At 38.8% G+C, this 20,666-nt stretch overlaps 1 protein-coding gene across 1 annotated transcript; it reads left to right on the top strand.

Moving 5' to 3' along the window:
• Positions 1 to 2,740: 2,740 nt before the first annotated feature.
• On the top strand, positions 2,741 to 18,063 carry BAG1 (BCL2-associated athanogene; the record flags this gene model as incomplete). Its single annotated transcript, XM_009864831.1, has 6 exons — positions 2,741 to 2,869; positions 3,019 to 3,101; positions 3,801 to 3,914; positions 4,413 to 4,520; positions 13,869 to 13,931; positions 17,315 to 18,063. Coding segments are annotated over 6 exons (587 nt in total), but the record flags the coding sequence as incomplete, so codon positions are not given.
• Between the last annotated feature and the right edge of the window lie 2,603 nt (positions 18,064 to 20,666).

Consider the following 20,666-nt stretch of genomic DNA (forward strand, 5'->3'; position numbering starts at 1 on the left):
CTGCCGTGAGGTTTCGCCCCTCTACTGGCCACGACTTCAGACCGTCTCCTTCAGGCTGGATAGCTTCAGCTGATCCAACAGGAAAAAAAAAAAAGCATTTTTCATAAAAATACCTTTTTCTATATTGACATGATTGTCAGACACTGCACGGGAGTAGTTGTGCTGTGAGGGGAAAGAGGTGACAAGACTGTCCTTGCCAAGAACGTCAGATTTTGGGTAGCAGCCTTCGTTTAGGTGAAATGTGTCCGTGAAGCCAGCACTGTATGTTGAAAGCAGGTGCTAGGCGGTGGGCTCACTTTTGTGTGGAATAATCTCGAATGCTTGCCCTCAATGAGATGCAAGATGGCTACAGAAAGTTATTTTTCTCAGCGTGACAGGTGGGTGCTGTCCTGGTGAAATGGCCAGACGACATGGTTGGGCTATTTTTTTCCTCAGGAAGGGAAGTAGGAGGAAGGAGAAAAAGGCGGAAGGGAAGATGTGGTTAAGTCGTAAATGTACAAAGTTACTGCAGAGAGGTAAGAATAGCCTGGGCTCTGCAATTCTTAAAAATCAGATGGTTAAATTTAACCATGGACAAATTTTGATGAAGTGGATTTAGGTGAGGCAGCAGGAGGAATGAGAAGAATATTAAGGTGTTAAAACAGCAAGGTATTTATCAGCTGATTTTTTTTTTGTTAAGCAAGCTTGGTATTTTTTATGGATTATTTTTTAAATTGTTGAAGAACAAATTCTGCTCCTGTTCCTTTTCTGCACTATGATGGGAACGTTGTTTCCACCTTTAGAGATTACTGTTTATTTTAGTTGCCAACTGTTACAATATTATGTGAAAATGTTTCCTTTATTGCTTGACAGTTATCTAAGTGTCTTTGGTGAGGAACTTTGAGGAATAATCTGTTTGAATCTTCATGATTCATGAGCTCCATTTGATCCAAGGGTGCTTTTTTTTTTTTTGCAAAGATTAACAATAAGTTGATGATATCAGGATCTTTATAATTCCAATATATCTATGTTTGCCAACAGTCTTATGTGAGAATGTTTTTATCTTTCCCGTTGTTTTATTATCTGGTAATTACTTTACCATTAATTTCTAGCAAATAGAAGGCTTTACTCATCTTGGACTTTAGCTGTCCGATTTATACCTATTGCTGTCAGATGCTGGTTTACTGCTTAGCACAAAAGTTTTTATTAAAGTTTTTCATTCGTGTGTGAAGGTGGGGAAGGATGGAAATAGGATTAAGAAAGAGAATAGTAGTAACCTACATGTGTCACTTAACAATCTGCAAGAACTGGAATTGATGTGGTTTTTTTAAGTATTTCAGCCTTAAAAATAATGGAATTCTGTATTAGTTATTAATTTAAATTAGTGTTGTCATTTACTGAAGCAAACTGATGAGCTGCGGTAAGAGATCTAACCCATGAGGTATTTTTCTTGGTGATTTCACTCTGCTGTGAAATTAACAGTAAAATTTTCGTTGTGCCCAAAGTGACACTCCTAACTCATAATAGAAACTGTTTCTATTGCTGGGTAAACTTCAGCTGTTTAGTTCTCCATTTGTTTGTTGGATTGTTTTTTCTCTCAACTACTGACAGGCACAGCCCTTACACAAAGCAGTTGTATATATCAAAACAATCTTTTGAAATACATTTAGCTTAGGACCTAAATTTTGGTGTGGTTTTTCTTCTTTCCAAGACAAATTGAGAAGAACATCTGTTTATGAAAAAATGATTATGGGAGAGCTTGTATGATGTGATTTGAGCTTAAAATGATTTTAGAATTAAGAAATTTTGTTGGAGCTTGCAAGTTTTTGAGATCACAGTGTCACTTGTCATGTGGCTCTGGGAGGTTGGAACATTTAAAAATTGATGTTTCTAGCACTCTTCTTTGTAAAAGATACATGCACTTCAAAGTCGTGGCGTGAGAATGGCTTTCATCTGGTATTTGTTAAGGAGTTCTCTTCCTGCAAATTGAAAACTGCCTGTCTTGATTTCCTGTGCAGCTAAAGGTGTCTGATTCCTGCAGGTGCTTTCAGATTTACAGGCCTTAAGGTGTGTAGGCAGGGAGGGTTATAGAATGGGTCTGTTGCAGAGCAGAGATTAATAGAGATGCTGCTTTTTTTCCTAAGAACTTCCTGCTGTTTGCATGCAAGTGATCTGAATAGGATGCTCTGTAAGTGGAGGTGATGTATAAGCTGAGACTCTGCAACGTAGTTAAGGGTTCTTATAAGCAGTATTGTGGGAAGAAATAATTTTTGCATTGTGAAAATTCTCGCAGGTGGCTGGTGGAAGGGAGATAGGGTAGACAGTGGTCACTTGCTTCTCACATATGAGGAGCAGGGAGCGAAGGAAGTGATAAATTGCCTCAGATTCCCCAAGACTCATGTCATTCAAATTTTCTACAAGTAGGAAATGAAATACATCAGGAAGGTGTGGGCTTTCACGCTTTAGTTTGTGGGGTGTCTGGACACCATCTGAGAGGTGGAGAATAAAATTTAGCAGGAGCACTATGCCAATAGTTCATGATGGAACTATTCAGGTTATTAGAATGTAAAACAATATTTTCAGCTGATTTAAGTTGGAGGAAGAAAATGCAATAGAATCTTTTGATTGAAAGCTGTGATTGTACATGAGAACCAGTGATTTGAGAGCTTTCTGCATTAATGGAAATAAATGTTAGAAATGGATTTCCTGTAATATTTTCTAGGTAGCAATAAGTATTACTATTACTCTGTGGTTTTTTTAGGTAATGAAAAACATAGTATTCAGGTTGCTTCTCAACAAGAAGATGGTGAACCTACACTACAAGACATGGCTGTACTTATTGAACAAGTCACTGGAGTTCCAGTTCCTTTTCAGAAACTGATATACAAAGGTAACTTAAAAATCTGTCAGTGTTTCTTATAGATTATACCTTTCATCTTAGTCACTTTCAGGTGTCCATGTGTTGAACATCTTCACAAAGACGTTCTTATGCCACTAATTATACCTCAACTATTTTTTCCTTTCTCATTTTCCATTTAGGGAAGTCTTTGAAAGAATTGGAACAACCATTGTCAGCACTTGGTGTTAAAAATGGTTGCAAAGTCATGTTGATTGGGAAAAGGGTAAGTGTTGCCTTTGGACTTTTTTGGTTTTTTCCCCTTGAATTAATATAATTTCTGTCAATGATTCAATTGCTGAACACAGAACCAAGTTATAGCATAAACCTAACCTTTTGTACCTACCTACAAAGTTGAGTTTGATCTCAAATAACTGCAAATAACTTTGTGGTTTGTACATTTCTGAAATGACATTACTGACTGACTTCTGCCTTACATAATCTGTTCCTTGTCAGTGCTTATGAACCTTCTGTGCACTGATGACCTTATCCGCTCATTTAATTTTTCTGGTTTCAAAAAAAGAAGAAAAAAAGCCATAACTACCGAGTCTCTTGGGTTATTTGTTATGAAATGACTTGTGCCTGGATTTGCCAAGTAGAGGATAAGGTAATTCCTTGTGATAGAAAAGTTACTACTACTTTAAAGATGCTAAGCTAACCAGAAAAAAAGGTTGCACTTTTCCTTTTCCCCTTCAAATTAATTTCATTTAATGTGTTTGTATACATTTTTTGCATTGACTGTTTGGAATTAAGCTTTGGAAGAAGGTTATTTGGTAGGTCTTCAAATATGGAATGAATAACCATGGTGTAGTGTGTATTTTAAATCAACAGAAACCATTATGTCTGTATCACCACTTTTCCTGCTTCTTAGCTGCATAGTTCTATTTGTTCCGTAGTTGTGAATGTTGTACTTTTGAATACACAGAATAGTCCAGAAGAAGAAGCTGAATTAAAGAAGTTAAAAGATTTGGAGAAGTCAGTGGAACAAATAGCTAATAAGTTAGAGGAAGTTAATAAAGAGTTCACAAGTATCCAGAAGGTATGCCAGTTTTGTATAATTTTGTATCTTTGCAAAACAGTTTTGTAGGTATATGTGTTTTTTAAAAAGTACTGTTTAAAGGTTTTGAGTAGTCAGTAACAGGTTGCCTCTCCTCACTATCCAAGGGTCCTGCAAAATTTTTAGTGAATTTCAAATATTATTTATGAGTTTGCAAAGCATAGACTTGGCACTGTTTAGAAGAAGATATTTTTGCATATTGGATGAATTATAGTCTTCAGATTTAGAAAAATATAGAGTTGTCTCAAAGCACAATGGAGAATTGTCTGTTACTTGTTTAATCGTTTAAATAAACCTAGCAGATCTTACTTTTAGTGTTTCAAGGGAATACAGATTGAGATTGGAGTCACTATCATACTTGAAGTTAGAGAAATAGTAAAAGATGTTTTCTGTTCCGGTGAATTCACAGTTTTTCTAAGTTGAGTATTCTTGGAGGATATGGAATAATTTTGTCTTTCCTTCCCTCTTTTTCCTCCTTAGGGATTTTTAGCAAAGGAACTCCAAGCAGAAGCACTGAAACAGCTGGACAAGAGGATAAAAGGAACTGCAGAGCAGTTCATGAAAATCCTGGAACAGATTGATGCCATTGTAAGTAAATAACCACAGAAGAGGGTCAAATCCTGACAGAAACTTACTGTTAAGAATATATGTTTCATGTCATTTCTTTGATGTTTTAAAATACTAAACAATTAATTTTGGCTTTGGAAGTTAGTTAATCGGTTTGCTCATTTTTTTCTTTAATATCCAGCTCTTGCCCCTGTATGTCTCCAAAAGACTACTTGGCAGCACCTATTTCTAAATGGTGACATTAATGCCTGTGTATGCATCCCCATTCTACAGAAGAGCTTCATTTGGGGCAGCAGCCTGTTAAGACTGCATGAAATGGGTATCATTTACTCAAGTTTTACCCTTGTAGTTTATCTTGGCAAAATATCGTGTTAAACTTGATTGTAACAGGAAAGGTCTGGGAAAAAACCCAAAAGACGGGGACGCAATATTCTTTATCACATAGGGACAAGGAGGTCCTGAAATCTGAAGAATTTTCTGGTCAGTCATTTGTGAACTGACAGTACTTTTGTCTGCGTACTGAGGACTGGATTCTTTCTTTGGAATGTACTGGGGTATATCCAAGTGCTTCACAGTCATTAATGGATCATAATCTTACAGTATATTACCAGAATGTCATGTATATCTTCCTATATCATGTGGTAGCTGAGAGCTAGATGAGAATAAGGGACTTATGCAGAGAGAAATAGAAGATTGTGGCAACCAGGGTGCTTCCATATTCTGTTTCTCTGCTGGTCATTCTCTGTGAACTTCATTATGTAATTATGTTGGGTATCACAATCATCATATCTTGCTCTTCTGTGATGTCTTTGGGTCTACTCGTTTGTACAGTGATCTGTTATGGGACTTTTTCAGAAATATTCCAGGCAAATGCCTCTTAAATAATGAACCAAATGTAGTTTAATTGATGGACACTTTAAAAAGTTCAGTGGCAGACTAAATCGAAGTGTAATAATTTGAGTTGACCATCATCAAATGCTATGCATCAAATGGATGTGTTCCTAGGAGCTCATAAACTTATTTCCTCCTTTCATGTTGTGCACCTGTAATAGTGAACTAGCCTTAGCTGTTTGTAACAGCAGTTCTTAAGGACTTTTAAATATTGTAGTGTGCTAAGTATTTTAAAGTCTTGAAATATCTCTCCTTTTCTGCCTCATACAGAGGAAGATATTTTGCTGACGATTCTTGCATTCTGTTAGACATACAGACTTCCTGTAGCTGATTCCCTGTTTGAAGTGACAGATTTACTACATGTTATCATGAAAACAGCAATACGGCGACAACTGTTGCAGTTGGATGGGATTAAAGCTTATTTCTGATCCCTTCAGTTTCTGATACTAAGTCTTATTTAGAAAAAAGTGAGCACTTGTATGCTGGTATCCTGTTCTGGAATCCAGCAAGCAGCCTTGAAAAACCCTTTCGCTGCTTTCTTGTTAATCCAAACTGAATTTCCCAAGTTTACTTTTGATTTTGGTACTTTTTGCATAGCTTAAACAGAAAGCATGCTGTTACCTATTTCCTTATCCAGACTACACAACAGTACTAGACAAGGGGCTTTCAGGTTTGGTATGAGATTTTAGAAGACTTGTAATTACATAGAATCATAGGATCATAGAATGGCCTTGGCTGGAAGGGACCTTAGAGATCATTTAATCCAACCTCCCTGTCATGAGCAGGGACGCCTCTCAACTAGATCAGGCAACACATGGGGACCGAGAATTTAGTGTTTAGATTTAGGAAATAATGGAGCCCCTGTGCCTCATTTTTGTCTGTTGTGGAAGTGGAGCAGCCAGAGCTAAAACTAAGTGTAATTAGTATCTTTTAATATTTGTAACAATTGGTTTTACTTTATTGTATAAGAGCCTATGACACTGACAAGCCTCATTTTTTTTGAAAGCAAGAAATAAGTGAGGGTTTTTATTGCCAGTGATTGCAGTTATGTTACACATACTAACGTCTGTATTTATTTGCTTTAATATATGAAGACAGTTGTGGGTTTTGTCATGAAAACTGTGAAACTTCTGTGAAATCTTACAGATGAGGTATGGGTAGTTGGTGGAATTTTTATGTAAAATGCAGCTGTTGGCTGTACTGATATTACACCAGATCAGATGAACAGGCCACCAGGTTCCTGAGGTACTACTTAGCTGTACTGTAGTTGCGCAGTACACAGAGGTAGCAACACAGAATGGTGGTGAGCATGGACAATAAATCAGTTTCACTGAAGTAAAAAATGGTAAATAGAAATGCAAAGCAGAAAAACATAAAGCTTGGAAGGAAGTATTTTATCTGTGTCTCATAATTGTTTTATACAGTATTTAGTATTTCTTTTGTTAGCCACGTAAAAAAGCACGTTCTGACAAATCTCTTAAAAGCTATTGACCATAGATTTGCTGTTGATTCAGTTGACAGCGTATTAAAAAGAGATAAGGGGGTAAAAAAAGTGACTGAGCTTGTCTTCTGCTAAGACAGAGGAAAGGGTGCATTGTAGAAGTGAAGCATGCCAGCAAGCTCACACTATAAATGTTCTGGTTTGTTTCTTTGGCAGAAATGTTGTGAAAGCTCTTTAAAGTGTCTTGGCTGGCATCCATCGTTAGAATTGATGAAACCCATCTAGCTTGATACAAAAGGAGGTTTGCGTGGTTATAGAGAGCTAAGTGTGAGGAAGCCTGCGTGTTGTTTTCTATTTATTCTAGGGATGTGACCCTCCTACTATTGGCAGACAAGCTCGTTAATTAGAGGAGCTGAATTTGGAACTAATATTCCTTTTTACTAGAACTCCCTGTTTAACAACTGTGAATTTAAAAGAAGTGATTTAGAAAAAAAGTAGAAGTCAAGTTACACTACTTACTACAAGTCTCACAGAGTAGAACACAGGATATCTTTGACTTGATCAGCTGACACAGTTTTTAAAATAACTGAAAGGTTTTTTCAAGAAAAAAAAAAAAGGAAAGCTTTCCTGACACCAGTAGGGAAATTTAAATCCACGGTCACAACATTGTACTTCTTGTAAGCCTGCTCCAGTTTACATGAAGTCTATCACCAGTATTGCAGTCTGAGAGGTTACTTTGTTCTCATGATGATTGCTTATTAAATGGCAGTTTTGTTATCTAGAAAGACAATATTGCAGAGAACAGATTGTTCTAACAACTGAAAAAAACCCAAATACAGCTTTTGTCTTATGAAATACCAGACACTGTTGTTTTTACATAAATTCACAACAAAACCGTGTGTCACGTTAACATGTATGAGTGTTGAGGACATGGATAACATTACTGACTCACAGTTAGTCCTAGTGGCCTATCCTTCTTTCCTGAGGATGTTTTCTGTTGTTGTTGTAATTCCTCTGTAAAACTTATTTAAATTACTACACTGTTCTGATGAAGCTTTTTTCACTGTCTCCTTGTTTCTGCTATGCTTGTCATCTGATCAATCAATATTAAATTAAAATTTCAAAGATAAAATGAAAATGTATTCTAAAAAAATCTTTGTGCCTATAACAAATGTTTCGTAGGCTTCTGGGCCACTTATGAGGATTTGTTACTGAACTTTTGAATTTATCTGAATAAATAAACATTTGTTAAGCATTTCGTATTATAATTCTTAAATCTGTTAGTGTGAATCATAAACATAAAATCAAAGCTTTGGGGTAATTTTTTTCTGAAGCACAAGGAGTCTGAAAACACTGTCATCCCTCAGTGAGGGTAGAATAGTTCCCACTTCTGCATTCAGAAAACACATGGACAAATGCTGCCATTTAATAACTGCCTTTAAAGAAGCTGCTCAGATGTCTACTTAGATAAAAAGATTTAGGGTCAACATAATATGCTTACCCAATTTACCAAATTATTTAACAACAACTTAAAAAAACCTGGAAGACTGGTACTACACACTAAAATACTGTATATTGGTTTGGATTTTTAAAAGAAATGAATGAAAAAGCTTCTTGTTAGATTTATGGAGTTTCAGAAAAAAAACCTTTTTTTGCACCTGATGAGCATTGTTACCATGTGTAGCATGGTGATTTTTATTTTTTTAAGCAATTTGATAACAAACCAGAAATGTTTCTAGCTATTATTGCTAATGACTGCTGTGTCAGAGATTGCCTGTCTTAAGAATTGTGTCACTTTGGTTCTGATAAGATAGTAATAAATAATAAATTGGACTAGCATTTGTTTTGTTTGTTAACTGACTACACTGCTATAAAGTAGGTTTGGGCATCAGATAGCACCTACTGGGCTCTGTGGTTTGGGAAGTAAGAAATAACCAAAGAGGAGAACGGAGATGTCATGTTAACACTGAGTTAATAAATTGTTATTGGAAGCATTTCCAAAACAAATGGCACTTGAGCAGAGCTGAAGGTGATGTTCTGTGACACAGGGAGGTGGTTCTATTGGGTCATCTGCTGCGAGAGAGGAAAGAAATGACGAGAGAGAGCCTGTGTTTCATAAGGAGCACTGCTCGGGAGAGATTGATGCTGGGTCCGTACTAAAAAGAACACTCAAGAATAGAGAGGGTCTACAGGCAGAAAAATGCATGCATACATGAATTTATTACAGTGTAAACTGTGATTGGTTTGGAGGATTTATTGTACAAAGCCTGCGTGCTGTGCATATGAAAGGTGAGTGAGAATGTAAGGTACTTATATCTGCTGCTTGTCAGTGTATCTGCAGGGTGAGAACTCTCCAAGAGATGTGGTTGGGCATCTCTGAATTTGGGTGTGGGCTGGGAGATAGTCACTGGTAACGGGGACTTGGGCTGTGTTTCTGGGTGCACGAGGGGAGGATAAAAAACTGATGCTCGGGAGTTGTACAGAAGTTGCTGGGACGAGGACAGCACTGCCATCACTTTGGAAAGTTTAAGATCGTACAGACTGAGACTCGAGCAGAGTTTTGTCACAAAGAAAGTGCAATGCGACGAGGGGACTTGCTGTAAAAGTAATATGCTGCACAGAAGAAGAACATATATACGTAGAAAGCCGTGTACTGATCCAAACTACTGCTTCGCAAGCAATGCTAGCAGCAAAACGTAGATTTGGCAAGAGTTTTGCATAAGCACTGCCTAGGCTTAAGCTACTCCTTCTTTAATTACATTTGACGTTAATTAAATATGGAAATGTTATTGTGACTTAAGGTTTGTTGCCAGCTTCACCTGTTAAACCCTGAATAGTTGGACAACGTATTCCTGGAGAGGAGACGTAAGCTGACTAAGGTGAAACAGAGACACTGTGAGATTTAATTTTATGTTAAGATTTGTAAACTTTACTAATTTGATTGCAAAACACCTTTTAAGCAGCTTGATAAGTTAGTACATTTGAGCCTTACAATTCTATGTCTCTGCCAAGAGGATTGCAGGGTGTGAGTTTAAAAAAACACAGACCTGCAGTGAAGGTGTGCAGGGAAATAGAAGAGTTTACATGCACAGATGTAATTAAGAAGTTTTGAAAAATGTTGTCGAAAATAGAAGCAGTCTGAATGTCTTCACTCAGATTTCAAAGATTCCACCAGTTACCCGTATATCTTTTGGAAACAGACCTTGTGTGCTAAGTCCAGCTGGAGTTCCCTGTCTGCAGCTGAAAGTTACCTTAGGCCTGTTCCGATGATCGAAAATAGATTTTAATTTGCTACTTCAGATTGTTAAGAATACTTGCCTAGGCCAGAATCTCTTTCATAAAATACAGCCTGTAATAAGTACTCAACAAAGCGAGATGGGCAGTGTAATGGAGCTAGTGCATAATTTAATTTTTAATTTGATTATTAAGAAATTCCACACCATGGAAAATATCAAGGCATAGAGAAATTTCTGTGACAGTGAGATAAGTTCTTCATTTTCAGGTGAGAATCAGCCGTTAATAATTAAGCCTAACTGATCTTTGTTTTTTCAAGGTGTTAGATATATGGAGTCAAAAGCGTATCCAAAAAATACTCTCTTTATGTTAAATGTTTCTTGTTCTATTTTGTTAATTTTAAAAAGTGAATTGTGCTGTTGAAAACTAAGGGAAAAATATGTGGTTGCAGGGTCCTCTGCCTAAGATCTCTTGCAGTAGTTTTTATCACTTCATAGTATTTTTTAAAAAAACCTTTTTATTTCCTCCCCCCATGACAACTGTAAATACTCTGGAGGCTGCCTTTTTTATTTCTGAACTAGAACTGGTCTTTGAAGACAATTCACTCACAGCTTTAAACTTTTTGTAATGGCTTTGGAGCATTTGGTTTCTGGAAGAAAAATATGTAACGCAGACTTTCGGTATCCTGCTTATTGAGAGGAGACATGCAGGTTTACCATATTACAGGGTCTAGAAAATACACTTTGTAAAGAACAAAGTAGCTTCCAGAATGAACAATTTAAAGAAACTCTGCTTAGAAAATGGATGTGTACCACCTAGTAAAAAGGAGTTTTCATTTTAGGCAGACAGTTGTTGAAAAAGTAGTAACAGCTTTTGAACCGATCCTTTGCTAAAAATCCAGAGAAGTAAGGTGACATTAAATAAATAAACAAGGTGATTAGCATGGAACAGGCTCCTGTAAGAGAATTGATTACATTGAGCATGACAGACTGCTGGTGTTAACCTAGCAACTTGTTTTCAAAGCTACTTCTCCTGTTTCTCACAAAATAAGTGAATTTGGAGAGGATATAGATAGGTGATGAAATGCATCTTGGGACAAACTGAAGAGTGGTTTTGGTAATAACAGAATTAGCATAAATTAGAAATAACACAAACCCCATAACTTTTAGGTTTTTAGACATTTCTGTCCCTGTTGGTAAGTTAATACTGCCCCAGTTTGCATTTGGAAGAGCATCTCCCATAATCCACATGTTGACCTCACTTGTGTCTCTGATGCTGATAACAATTTTTCCACCTGAAATAAATTTGTGCAGTTTCTGGAGGTGCGGTCTGACATAAAAGCTCTCTGCAGGGGAAATACTTTACTCTATCTTGAAGGGATCAAGTGTTAAAAATTGATGCAAGTTTTATCTGGCTTAACAATGCTGCTGTTCTGGAGAACTTGTATTGGAGCAACAGAGACGGAAGCTGAAACTGCAGTAACAGAAGATTCCTTCTCTTACTCGTCTTCTAAAAGCAGACTAACAAAACAAGCCAAAAAAACTGACCTGAGGACAAGCTTAGTGTAGTAGTACTCCCACTTCCAGCTTCCATACTTCTCTACGAGACAAGAAGCAGCACTGTGAATTCCTGCTTCCAACTGAGTGTAGGAGTGAAAGGAATTTTAAATCTGAGGTTTGTGTAGAAGTAAAATCATTGAATCACAGAATAGTTTGGGTTGGAAGGGATCTTTAACGGTCATCTAATCCAGCCCTCCTGCAATGACCAGGGACATCTTCAGCTAGATCAGGTTGCTAAGAGGTCTGTCCTACCTGACCTTGAATGTTTCCAGGTATGAGGCATCCACCACCTCTCTGGGCAACCCGTTTCACCACCCTTACTGTAAAAAATGTCTTCCTTATATGGGTGGGCAACCCCTCCTTCCTCACCTGTCCCTTCTGAACAGCCTGTAGCCATCAATAGCTGCACTTCAGTCATAGGGTTTGTCCCACCAAGTTTCAGTAGTGGCCAGTGACTTCTGGCTCCCCCTGTTTGTTGCCCGTGCTGCGTGCCTTCGTGTAGAGGCACTTCAGCTGGGCTGTTGCCATGTCACCTTCTCAGAGGAACAGCATGCCCCTGCTGTTTCCCTCCTGGCTTCTGTTACCTCGGGAGCCCCTTACTCATCAATACAAGACTTCAGGTGTGCTCCAGTACACCCAGCACAGCTCAGAGCAACTAGCACCCAGTCCTTCTAACCTTGGTGTGTTGTCCCACAGCTTGTCACGGGCAAGCCTGATATTATCACCCTCCTCTTTCAAGTCTAGTTTAAAGCTCTGTCAGTGGTCCCCGCAAGCTCCTGAGCAAAGACCCTCTTCTGCCTTTGGGAAAGTTGGATCCGTCAGACTTCGGCAAGCCTGGCACTGTGTAGGCTGTCCCATTATCGAAAAATCCCCAAATTGTGGTAGTGACACCAGTCACAGAGCCATGTATTAACTGACTGACTGCATCTGTTGCATCCAGTGTCACTGCCTGCAACTGGAAGGATAGAGGAAAAAATTACCTGTGCTCCAGAGTCCCTCACTTAACCTTCCCAAGGCCCTGAAGTCTCTTTTGATTGCCCTTGGAAGTGCAAGAATTTGTCCCAGCTCATGCTGTTGCATGCCCATTTTCTCCTCACCCACGGTTCTGGGAAAACATGCTAAGCCTGATGATTATTCTTTCTTTGTGTTATATAAGTTACAGTGTGCTAATTACCTCACAAATGCTGGAGCAGTTTGATCCCTGAACGTTCTGGGATCTTGGTGATGCTTATGAGTTTCACTTCCCGTGACGGGCTGGTTTTTTTGATGTGGAGTCTTACGTGTTTTTAACTACTCTACTAGGTTATGTGCAAGACTCCTATATTTAAGAGCATGTATGATTTGCTGCACACTAAAGAGCACCTTTTGGGTTTTTTTCTGTGATTGTTATAAAAGATTATGTATCTAAACTTCCCAGTGGGGCTTACGTTTTAGCTGAAACAAAACAGTAGTATTTTTGATATGGAGTTAGGATGGAAAATAAGACATATATCAGAGAGAGACTTCAAGATTTTTATGCATCTTCAACACTTAGGAGCACAATGTTTCTAAGGGTGTTCATATAATCTTTACATAATGCTAATCATCTGTACAGGTGTTTTAACTGTTTCAAAAAAAAAACCCCATAAACATGAGTACCGTTCGCCGCCACCAACACTCCAGTTTCACATAGCTCCAGAAGGACAAACCATATAACATTTGCTAAGATGACATACATGAATATATGGGTGCTAGGAGTACAGAAAATGATGTAGTTTAAATTAAATTAAAACCTGTCACCATGTAACAACTTCACAGCTGTTGCCTTCCATGGGTGGAATGCAAAGAAGATGAGATGTACAGACTGGCGATGTCTGCGTTACCGATGATACATTCTGGTGATTGAATTAATGCGTTTGTAAGAAATTAATTCATCTTGTAGTCTCTGAAAAAAACTCAAGTTGAAGCTCAGCAGAGCAGTTACTTACACCACAGTAGACAAAAGCAGTGTTTGTAATCTATTGCTGTATGTTAACTAAAGATATGGTAAATTTGTGATCTCGTTTTTTTTGCAGTCAGCATGCCACATCCCTGACTTTTTGTATGTATGACTTTTACTTTTAAATTTTCTTGTGTAATCATCCTTACTGAGCAGGCATGGCGTTTTCAGGATGCCTGTGCAGAGTGTTCTTTAATATGTTAATATTTTTAATAGGTTAGTTTCAACATTAAGCCACATCAACTTGTTTGTTTATTTTACTGCAGAATCTGCCAGAGAATTTCAGTGATTGCAAACTTAAAAAGAAGGGGTTGGTGAAAAGGGTTCAGGTGAGTTTTTTGGGAGTTTTTTGTTTTCTGTTAATGCCTGGGACTTGTATACCAAGAATTTGCTTAGATTTTTTTCAGTGTTTTTGTTCTTACATTGTTGTTTCTTATGACTTCCCTATAAGAGAGGTATTTAATAGCTTTAGAAAACAGCATACAGAAACATAGATTTTTTTGTAGTTCATGCTGTTTTCAGATAATGTTTGTAATTTACATTTGTGGTTGGTCTTATGGCTGTGTGATGATGAGAAGTGGTTCTGATAACTTGTAATGAAAACAGGATCATTCCTCTTCCTTGGTGGGCCCAAGTAATGAATAAGGTCTGGGCACAAGAATGCAGACAACTGTAAATCCTGTTCTTTGAGCTAGAGGTGTTCTTAGGAAAATTTAGCTTCAATTGAAATGTACCAGCTTTCTATGAAGACTAGGTCTCTAAGGTAAAATCTATACAGAAGAACAGCTGTGCTGGGTGGTAGGGAATTCTAATTGCTTTGCCTTTTTATGATGCTTATAAATTCTTAGGCATTGTTTCCATGAACTGAGACCTTGAACTGCAGATTTGTTAATAAATATTGGAATTCGTCCCCCCTTACACCCTGCCCCAAAGTCAGACTTTCAAAAATTAATGGTAGTGCTACTCCTATTACTGGTTTTATTTGTATTATGATAGCTTCAGTCACAGGTTAGACTCCTAAAAATTGTTTGTGAGAGTACCTTGTATTTGTATATGTCATTGAAAAGTTTTGTCTTTTACTGTAACCTCATTAAATACTTTTTGTTAATTAGTGTTTCCCAATTTTTTTAAAAATAGCCATCTGTTTTAGAGGAAGCCTTACCAAGAAGTACTTTGTAGTAGAAATGAGGTTTATTAGAGCTTTAGGGAGAAAGCACTGTGTGCTTGGGTACAGACGTAAGTTTGGAAAATGCAAATAGATATGGAGATGGTTGCCATGGCGTAGCTGTGTTATATGGGACTCTGAGCATGCTCTTGTTTCCATGTGCCTAACCAAAACAGTAAAACTTTGTAGTAGAAGTATGGCTGTAAACCTCACGGCAAGCTACTAAAGCTCTGTTCCTGTGTGAAGTTACTGCAGAAATAACTGGAACTTTTATAAGAACTGCTGTTAAAACATAAAGCAGGCTCTGTTGACCAGCGATCAGAGTTATTGATGTGCTTTTATAGGCACAGTGTTCTGCAGCTGTAGGTTATGAGCCCTTAGAGGACTGCAGAAGTATCTAAGGGGTTTCAGACCAGAGCAGCCAACAATAATTTGATCTTCCAGAGCAGGAAGGTGATGGCAAGTTGTGCTTATTACTCTTAAGTATTCATGAAAGCGAGGGGAAGCTATTAACTGCCTTCTGTTGCTGACAATCACATATCTTCTGGAACAGGGAGGCAGATAGAAACACTTGCAGCCAGTAACTGCAGTTGTTGCCACTCTGACTTCTTCATCCCTCAAGTCCTTAATGAAGTGAGTTGATGCTGGCTCGAGGGATTGATTAAAGATAGATGATTCAAAACAATGTGATGGTTGAGAAACATTCACCTGGCCCAACAGTTTGCTCTTCTAGAGGGAAGGAAGTTTCTTAATGTCATTTTAATGTGAATAACATTAAATATCTAGTTTGACTGTTCAAGTCTAGTGCCTACACAGCAAAACTGAGTGCCAGACATGAGTGGGAGAGTCTGCTTAGAAGCTACGGTGTATTTACATATTGGAACTGGCCTAAAAGGATTGATTGGTGTGAAGTGTTGGCACGTTGTGCTGTGTACAGCATAAAGTGGCTCATGGCTACTGGCTCTGAATTGCTGTGTGAGGGTTGCTGTACTTGTAAGAACTCATGAGCAGGTTCTAAGAAAGCTTGAGGTGCTGTGGACTGCCCTTTTTGGAAAGGACCATTCTGTCTTTTGAGGCAGGCCAGCTACTTAGTGATAAAGATGAGGGTTTGTGTTGCCCCATAGTCTTAAGAAATAGAGGAGACCTTGGTTTAATAAAAGTTTGGGTTAGATTTGACTTGAGTGGGTTTAGTCACTCCCACCTCCAGCTACAGACAGAAGTATGTGTTTTAGAAAGGAGTCATGTTCCAAATGTTGGAAGTCGTGTTCTGAACTGAAGCGCTAACTTGTCTGAACTTTTATAATCAGAGCATCATAGAATGGCCTAGGCTGGAGGGGACCTTAGAGGTCATCTAAACCAACCTCCCTGTCAGGGGCAGGGACGCCTCAACTAGACCAGGTTACTCAAGGCCTCATCCAACCTGGCCTTGAACATCTCCAGGGAGGGGGCATCCACAGCTTCTCTGGACAATTTATTCCAGAGTCTTGCCACCCCCTTGTCCTGTCGGTGGACACTTTTGTAACAACATGTCCCTCCCCAGCTTCTCTGTAGGTTCCCTTCAGGTACTGGAAGGCAGCTGTAAGGTCTCCCTGGAGTCTTCTCTTTTCAAGACTGAACAACCCCAGTCCCCTCAGCCTGTCCTCATAGCAGAGGTGCTCCAGCCCCTGGATCATCTTTGTGGCCCTCCTCTGAACTCATTCCAACAGGTCCCTGGTACGATGGGGACACCTGAACTGGATGCCGTATTGGAGGTGGAGTCTCACAAGAGCAGAGTGAAGGGGGAGAATCACCTCTCTTGACCGGCTGACCACACTCGTCTTGATACATCCCAGGATATGGTTGGCCTTCTGGGCGCACTGCTGGCTCATGTTGAGCTTCTTGTCTATCAACACCCCCAAATCCTTCTCTTCAGGGATACTCTTAACCCTCTCTGTGCCCAGTTTGTATTTGTGCCTGAGATTAGCTTGACCTAGGTGCAGGACCTTGCACCTTTAACTTGTTGAAGCTCATGCAGTTTGCACTGACCCATTCCTCAAGCCTGTCAAGGTCCCTCTGGATGGCATCTCTTCCCTTAAGTGAGTCCACTGCACCACACAGCTTGGTATCATCAGCAGACTTGCTGAGGTTTCATTCAGTGCCATTGTCAGTGTCACTGACAAAAGATGTTGAACAGCACTGGACCCAGAAGAGACCTCTGAGGAACTCCATTTGTCACTGGTCTCCACGTGTTGATGTTGAGCTGTTGACCACGACTCTTTGAGTGCGATCCTTATTGTTGATTATGAACTTTGGATCAACTTGAAGTACTTCGGCAGCAGGACTGGTGAGGACGGGCAACTACATTATTATCATTGTTAAATATCATGTTTCTGTTGGATTGTGGGTAAACAAAACTGTGAATAAGCTATTATCAAAACAGAACTGGAAGGTGGTTGTTGAGTTGGCTTCTTCAAATTCATGATGAAAAGTGCAGTTTCTGTTCTTAGGAAGCACCTATCATTGCTATAGTAGCATCCCAAATAACATCTGTTTGTTTCTTATTATCAGGTTTTTCTTGCCCAGTGTGACACCATTGAAGGAAATATTGGTCAAGAAATAGACAAGCTACAGTCAAAGAATTTGGCACTGGCAGAATGAGGCATTGCCCTACGTGACTAGGAAACGTAATTGCTCTGTGAGCAAGAAGAAGAGTTTGCTCTTTGTTTTGGAGCACGTATTCAGCTTTTTTGTTTTGTTATGTTTTAAAGCCCAGTCTGTTAGACTGATACCAGTCAATCATTTCTTGGTGATTGTCTTGTTTGACACTTGGTTAGACCTATTATTTTGAAAAGAAAATCCTTCCTGAAGAATGGCAGAAATAATCTTTGTGGTGAATCGTTACGTAGCTTATGGACGAATGTTTAATTAACTAAGTTATAAAGTTTGCAACGATGGGCAATTCTGTCAATCTTTGAGTTTATTTACAGCTCACATCAAAGAAGGTCTATAATTGTACAAGTTCCATAAGTTGCAGGTGTAGGTCTTCAGCTTGATTGAAAAAGCAAACCAAGACGACATTTGGGAAAGTCAAACATTCTAGTAGATGGTTCAGAGCAATAAAAACCCCCTACACGTTTGTATCTACTTAATGTTTATATGCATTTATAAATATAAGAAAGCTTGACTATAAGGGAGTCATACCTATTTTAGCCTTAAATTGTCATAATAAATGGAATGTACTGTAACATGTATGGTACTTAATTTTGAGTGGTGCTTTAAGTTCTTACTGAGCTCCTTGATACAGACAGTTTTCTAACATAGATTTCTGATGTACTGTGGTTTTTATAGGTTATTCTTATTTGTATTGTTTATGTTTCATCTTGAATTTTGGAGGGAGATGAAATGAGATTACTCATGCTGCTCATATACCAAGGGTTCAGTTCAAGGAAGGTATAGCTAAGGAGCTATTTTGAAAGGGTATTTTAATACATTTTTCTGATTTCACTGAATTCATGATGCTATATTTAATGGAAAATTACAGTGATTGTTTCAAGTCTGTAAGGTAATCAGTGAATTTTTGTAACACATTACAAAGTGACATAACTTCATTTTAGCAATGCCATGCATCTGGTTCTTGCAGTCAGATACATGCCATGCTTAGCCTTCTCTGTTAGGTGAAAAGTAAGCTTTTGCAGGAGATATTAAGTGTTGGCAGGTGCAGCCAGCTTTGCAGTTGTTGGTCACAGTCTGTAGCTAATGTACCTGTAGTGACAGTTGCTTTTTCACTGATGCGTCTGGTCAGTAGGCAAGTCATATATGCAGTGGCTGGGGCGGTGGTGGCTAGTCAGGAGCCTGGTTTTACAGGGGGAAAAAAAAACTCTTCTGTCTTAATGAGTCACACTGAGCGTGTTTAGAAATGGCCCTTAGGCAGTGAGCCTTCATCCATATGTGACTGTTTTAAGATTAGCTGTCATTTCAGGATAAAAATAGGCAGTGTGTGTAAAAAGCTGTTAACTTCTCATAAGTTCTAAACCTTAAATACTTAAATACCTGAAGTATTATTATTAAAGTATTATCTTTGATGTTTTTAATCGGAGGAGCAGTTCTTTAGTAAAAAACGCCATTGAACAAATGAAGTGATAGCCCTGTATTAGAAAAGGTTGCTTTTATTCCAAAAATGGCTTTTCACCAAAATTGAAGTTGCCATATTTTTTAACCAGTTTCTTCAGGGTTGTCGTTTTCCCACATGTAAAACTCTCTTCTTGATATCTGTGGTGGATTTTAAGGTCTAAACTCCTAGGAAGCTTGTCTGTTATAAGTTAGGAAATGGTATGTTTGGTAGAACTGTAGTTATTTTTCCTAGGCTGCTAGTCCGATCATGCTGCATTTTCTCAGCACTTTAAGGTTAGGAGGAAGAAGAGTTGTTTGTAGCCATTTTTGTGAATCCCTACCTACCTTAGTGCAGCTTCTGGACCAGGCTTAGCTGACTCTTAAACCACCAGCAACACTGTTGCCTAATTCAGGGGATGCAGAATTAGCCACTTTCCTGTGATGGAAAGGATCCTCACCCTCTCAGATGCTAAGTCCTCTAATGCATTGAACTTTCACAGGTGCATGTGTAATAAGCAAACTATGCTCTTGTGCCTGTGAAGAGAGCTGGGAGCTGTGGGCATGGCTGGGACTGTGGTGCTCCTTCATGTTTTTCTGTCTTGGGCAAGAACACTACAGCTATGGGCAGACTTTGTCTTCCCAGGAACTCCCGCTTCTTGAGATGCGGTTGTGCAAGTACATCCTCAGCCCCCTCAAAGCCAGATGGGCAGACTTTAGTGTGTTCCATAGCAGGTCTTTTGATAAGCTGGTGCTTTAAGGCAAAGAGAATGATGCTGAATCTCTCCCACCAGCACATGTGGATTCAGCAAAGGGTGAGTGTCCTGAGCTGAAGTTACTGTAGTTTTAATTGCTGGGATCAGAGCGTTTGCTTTTCAGGACAAAAGTATGTGTATAAAGACAAACTTTTGCGGTATAAAAATTCTTGTCTTCCAAATATAAAAATGAATTGATTTGCTTTGGAAAACGGGTGGTTGTATTTAGAGTTATCAAAGACATTCTAGAATGGATTGGCTTTTATACTTAGTTTTGGAAGAGGAGTCCTACACTTAATTTTTTCATAATAGCCTTAAATTTCAGTAAAAGCAAATTTGTGTGCTTTTGAAAAGTGCAGCAGACTACAGTTGTGGGAGGAAAGGGAAGAAAGATTTTTTTTAAATACTCTTCAGAATTTGTAAAGATAAACATAGATCCCAATCAAGCTTAAGCTGTATTTTCACTGATTCTGTAGTCCGGGTGTACTGTGATACCTATTTTGCTACAGAATCATTTCCTCACTCCAGCCATCTGCCCTGATCCTGTCGAAAGGGAATTGACTCCCTTTTGCCTTAGTTGCACTTAGCCCATCGTCTTCCTTCAGCTGCTGTGTTGCTCTGGCTGTGTTTACACACCTTGGATGTGCCATCCAGGCAACATGTCTCACCACAAAGTTTGTCTTTTATGGAAATCGAATTACATGCTTCCTTGCCCCGTTTTCTGACCTAGCTCCTGTGGGCTGGCGGGAAACAAACCAAACCTGATGTTCAGAGAGCCGCAGACTCTGGGGCCGTGGAACGGCTTGCTCTCTGGGAACAGCGTAAAGTTCGCTGCTTGTAGTGGTGTCTCCTGTGGTAATGTCTCTGTAAACCTGGAGTAACGCTGTTTTGGCTTTTGACAGTCACTTGTGGTTTGGAGTGGAGTACTTGACACCGTGGAACTTGGGGCTGGAGAGTTTCTTTTAGTTAACTTATTTTATTGTACTATTGTAACTGAAAAGGTAAAAATAAAATATGGAAAGTTCTTTGCTGTCCTTAGTCCTGATGTGGTTAGTAAA

The sequence above is a fragment of the Apaloderma vittatum genome, unplaced genomic scaffold (assembly GCF_000703405.1).
Source record: "Apaloderma vittatum isolate BGI_N311 unplaced genomic scaffold, ASM70340v1 scaffold2730, whole genome shotgun sequence".
Taxonomy (NCBI): Eukaryota; Metazoa; Chordata; class Aves; order Trogoniformes; family Trogonidae; genus Apaloderma; species Apaloderma vittatum.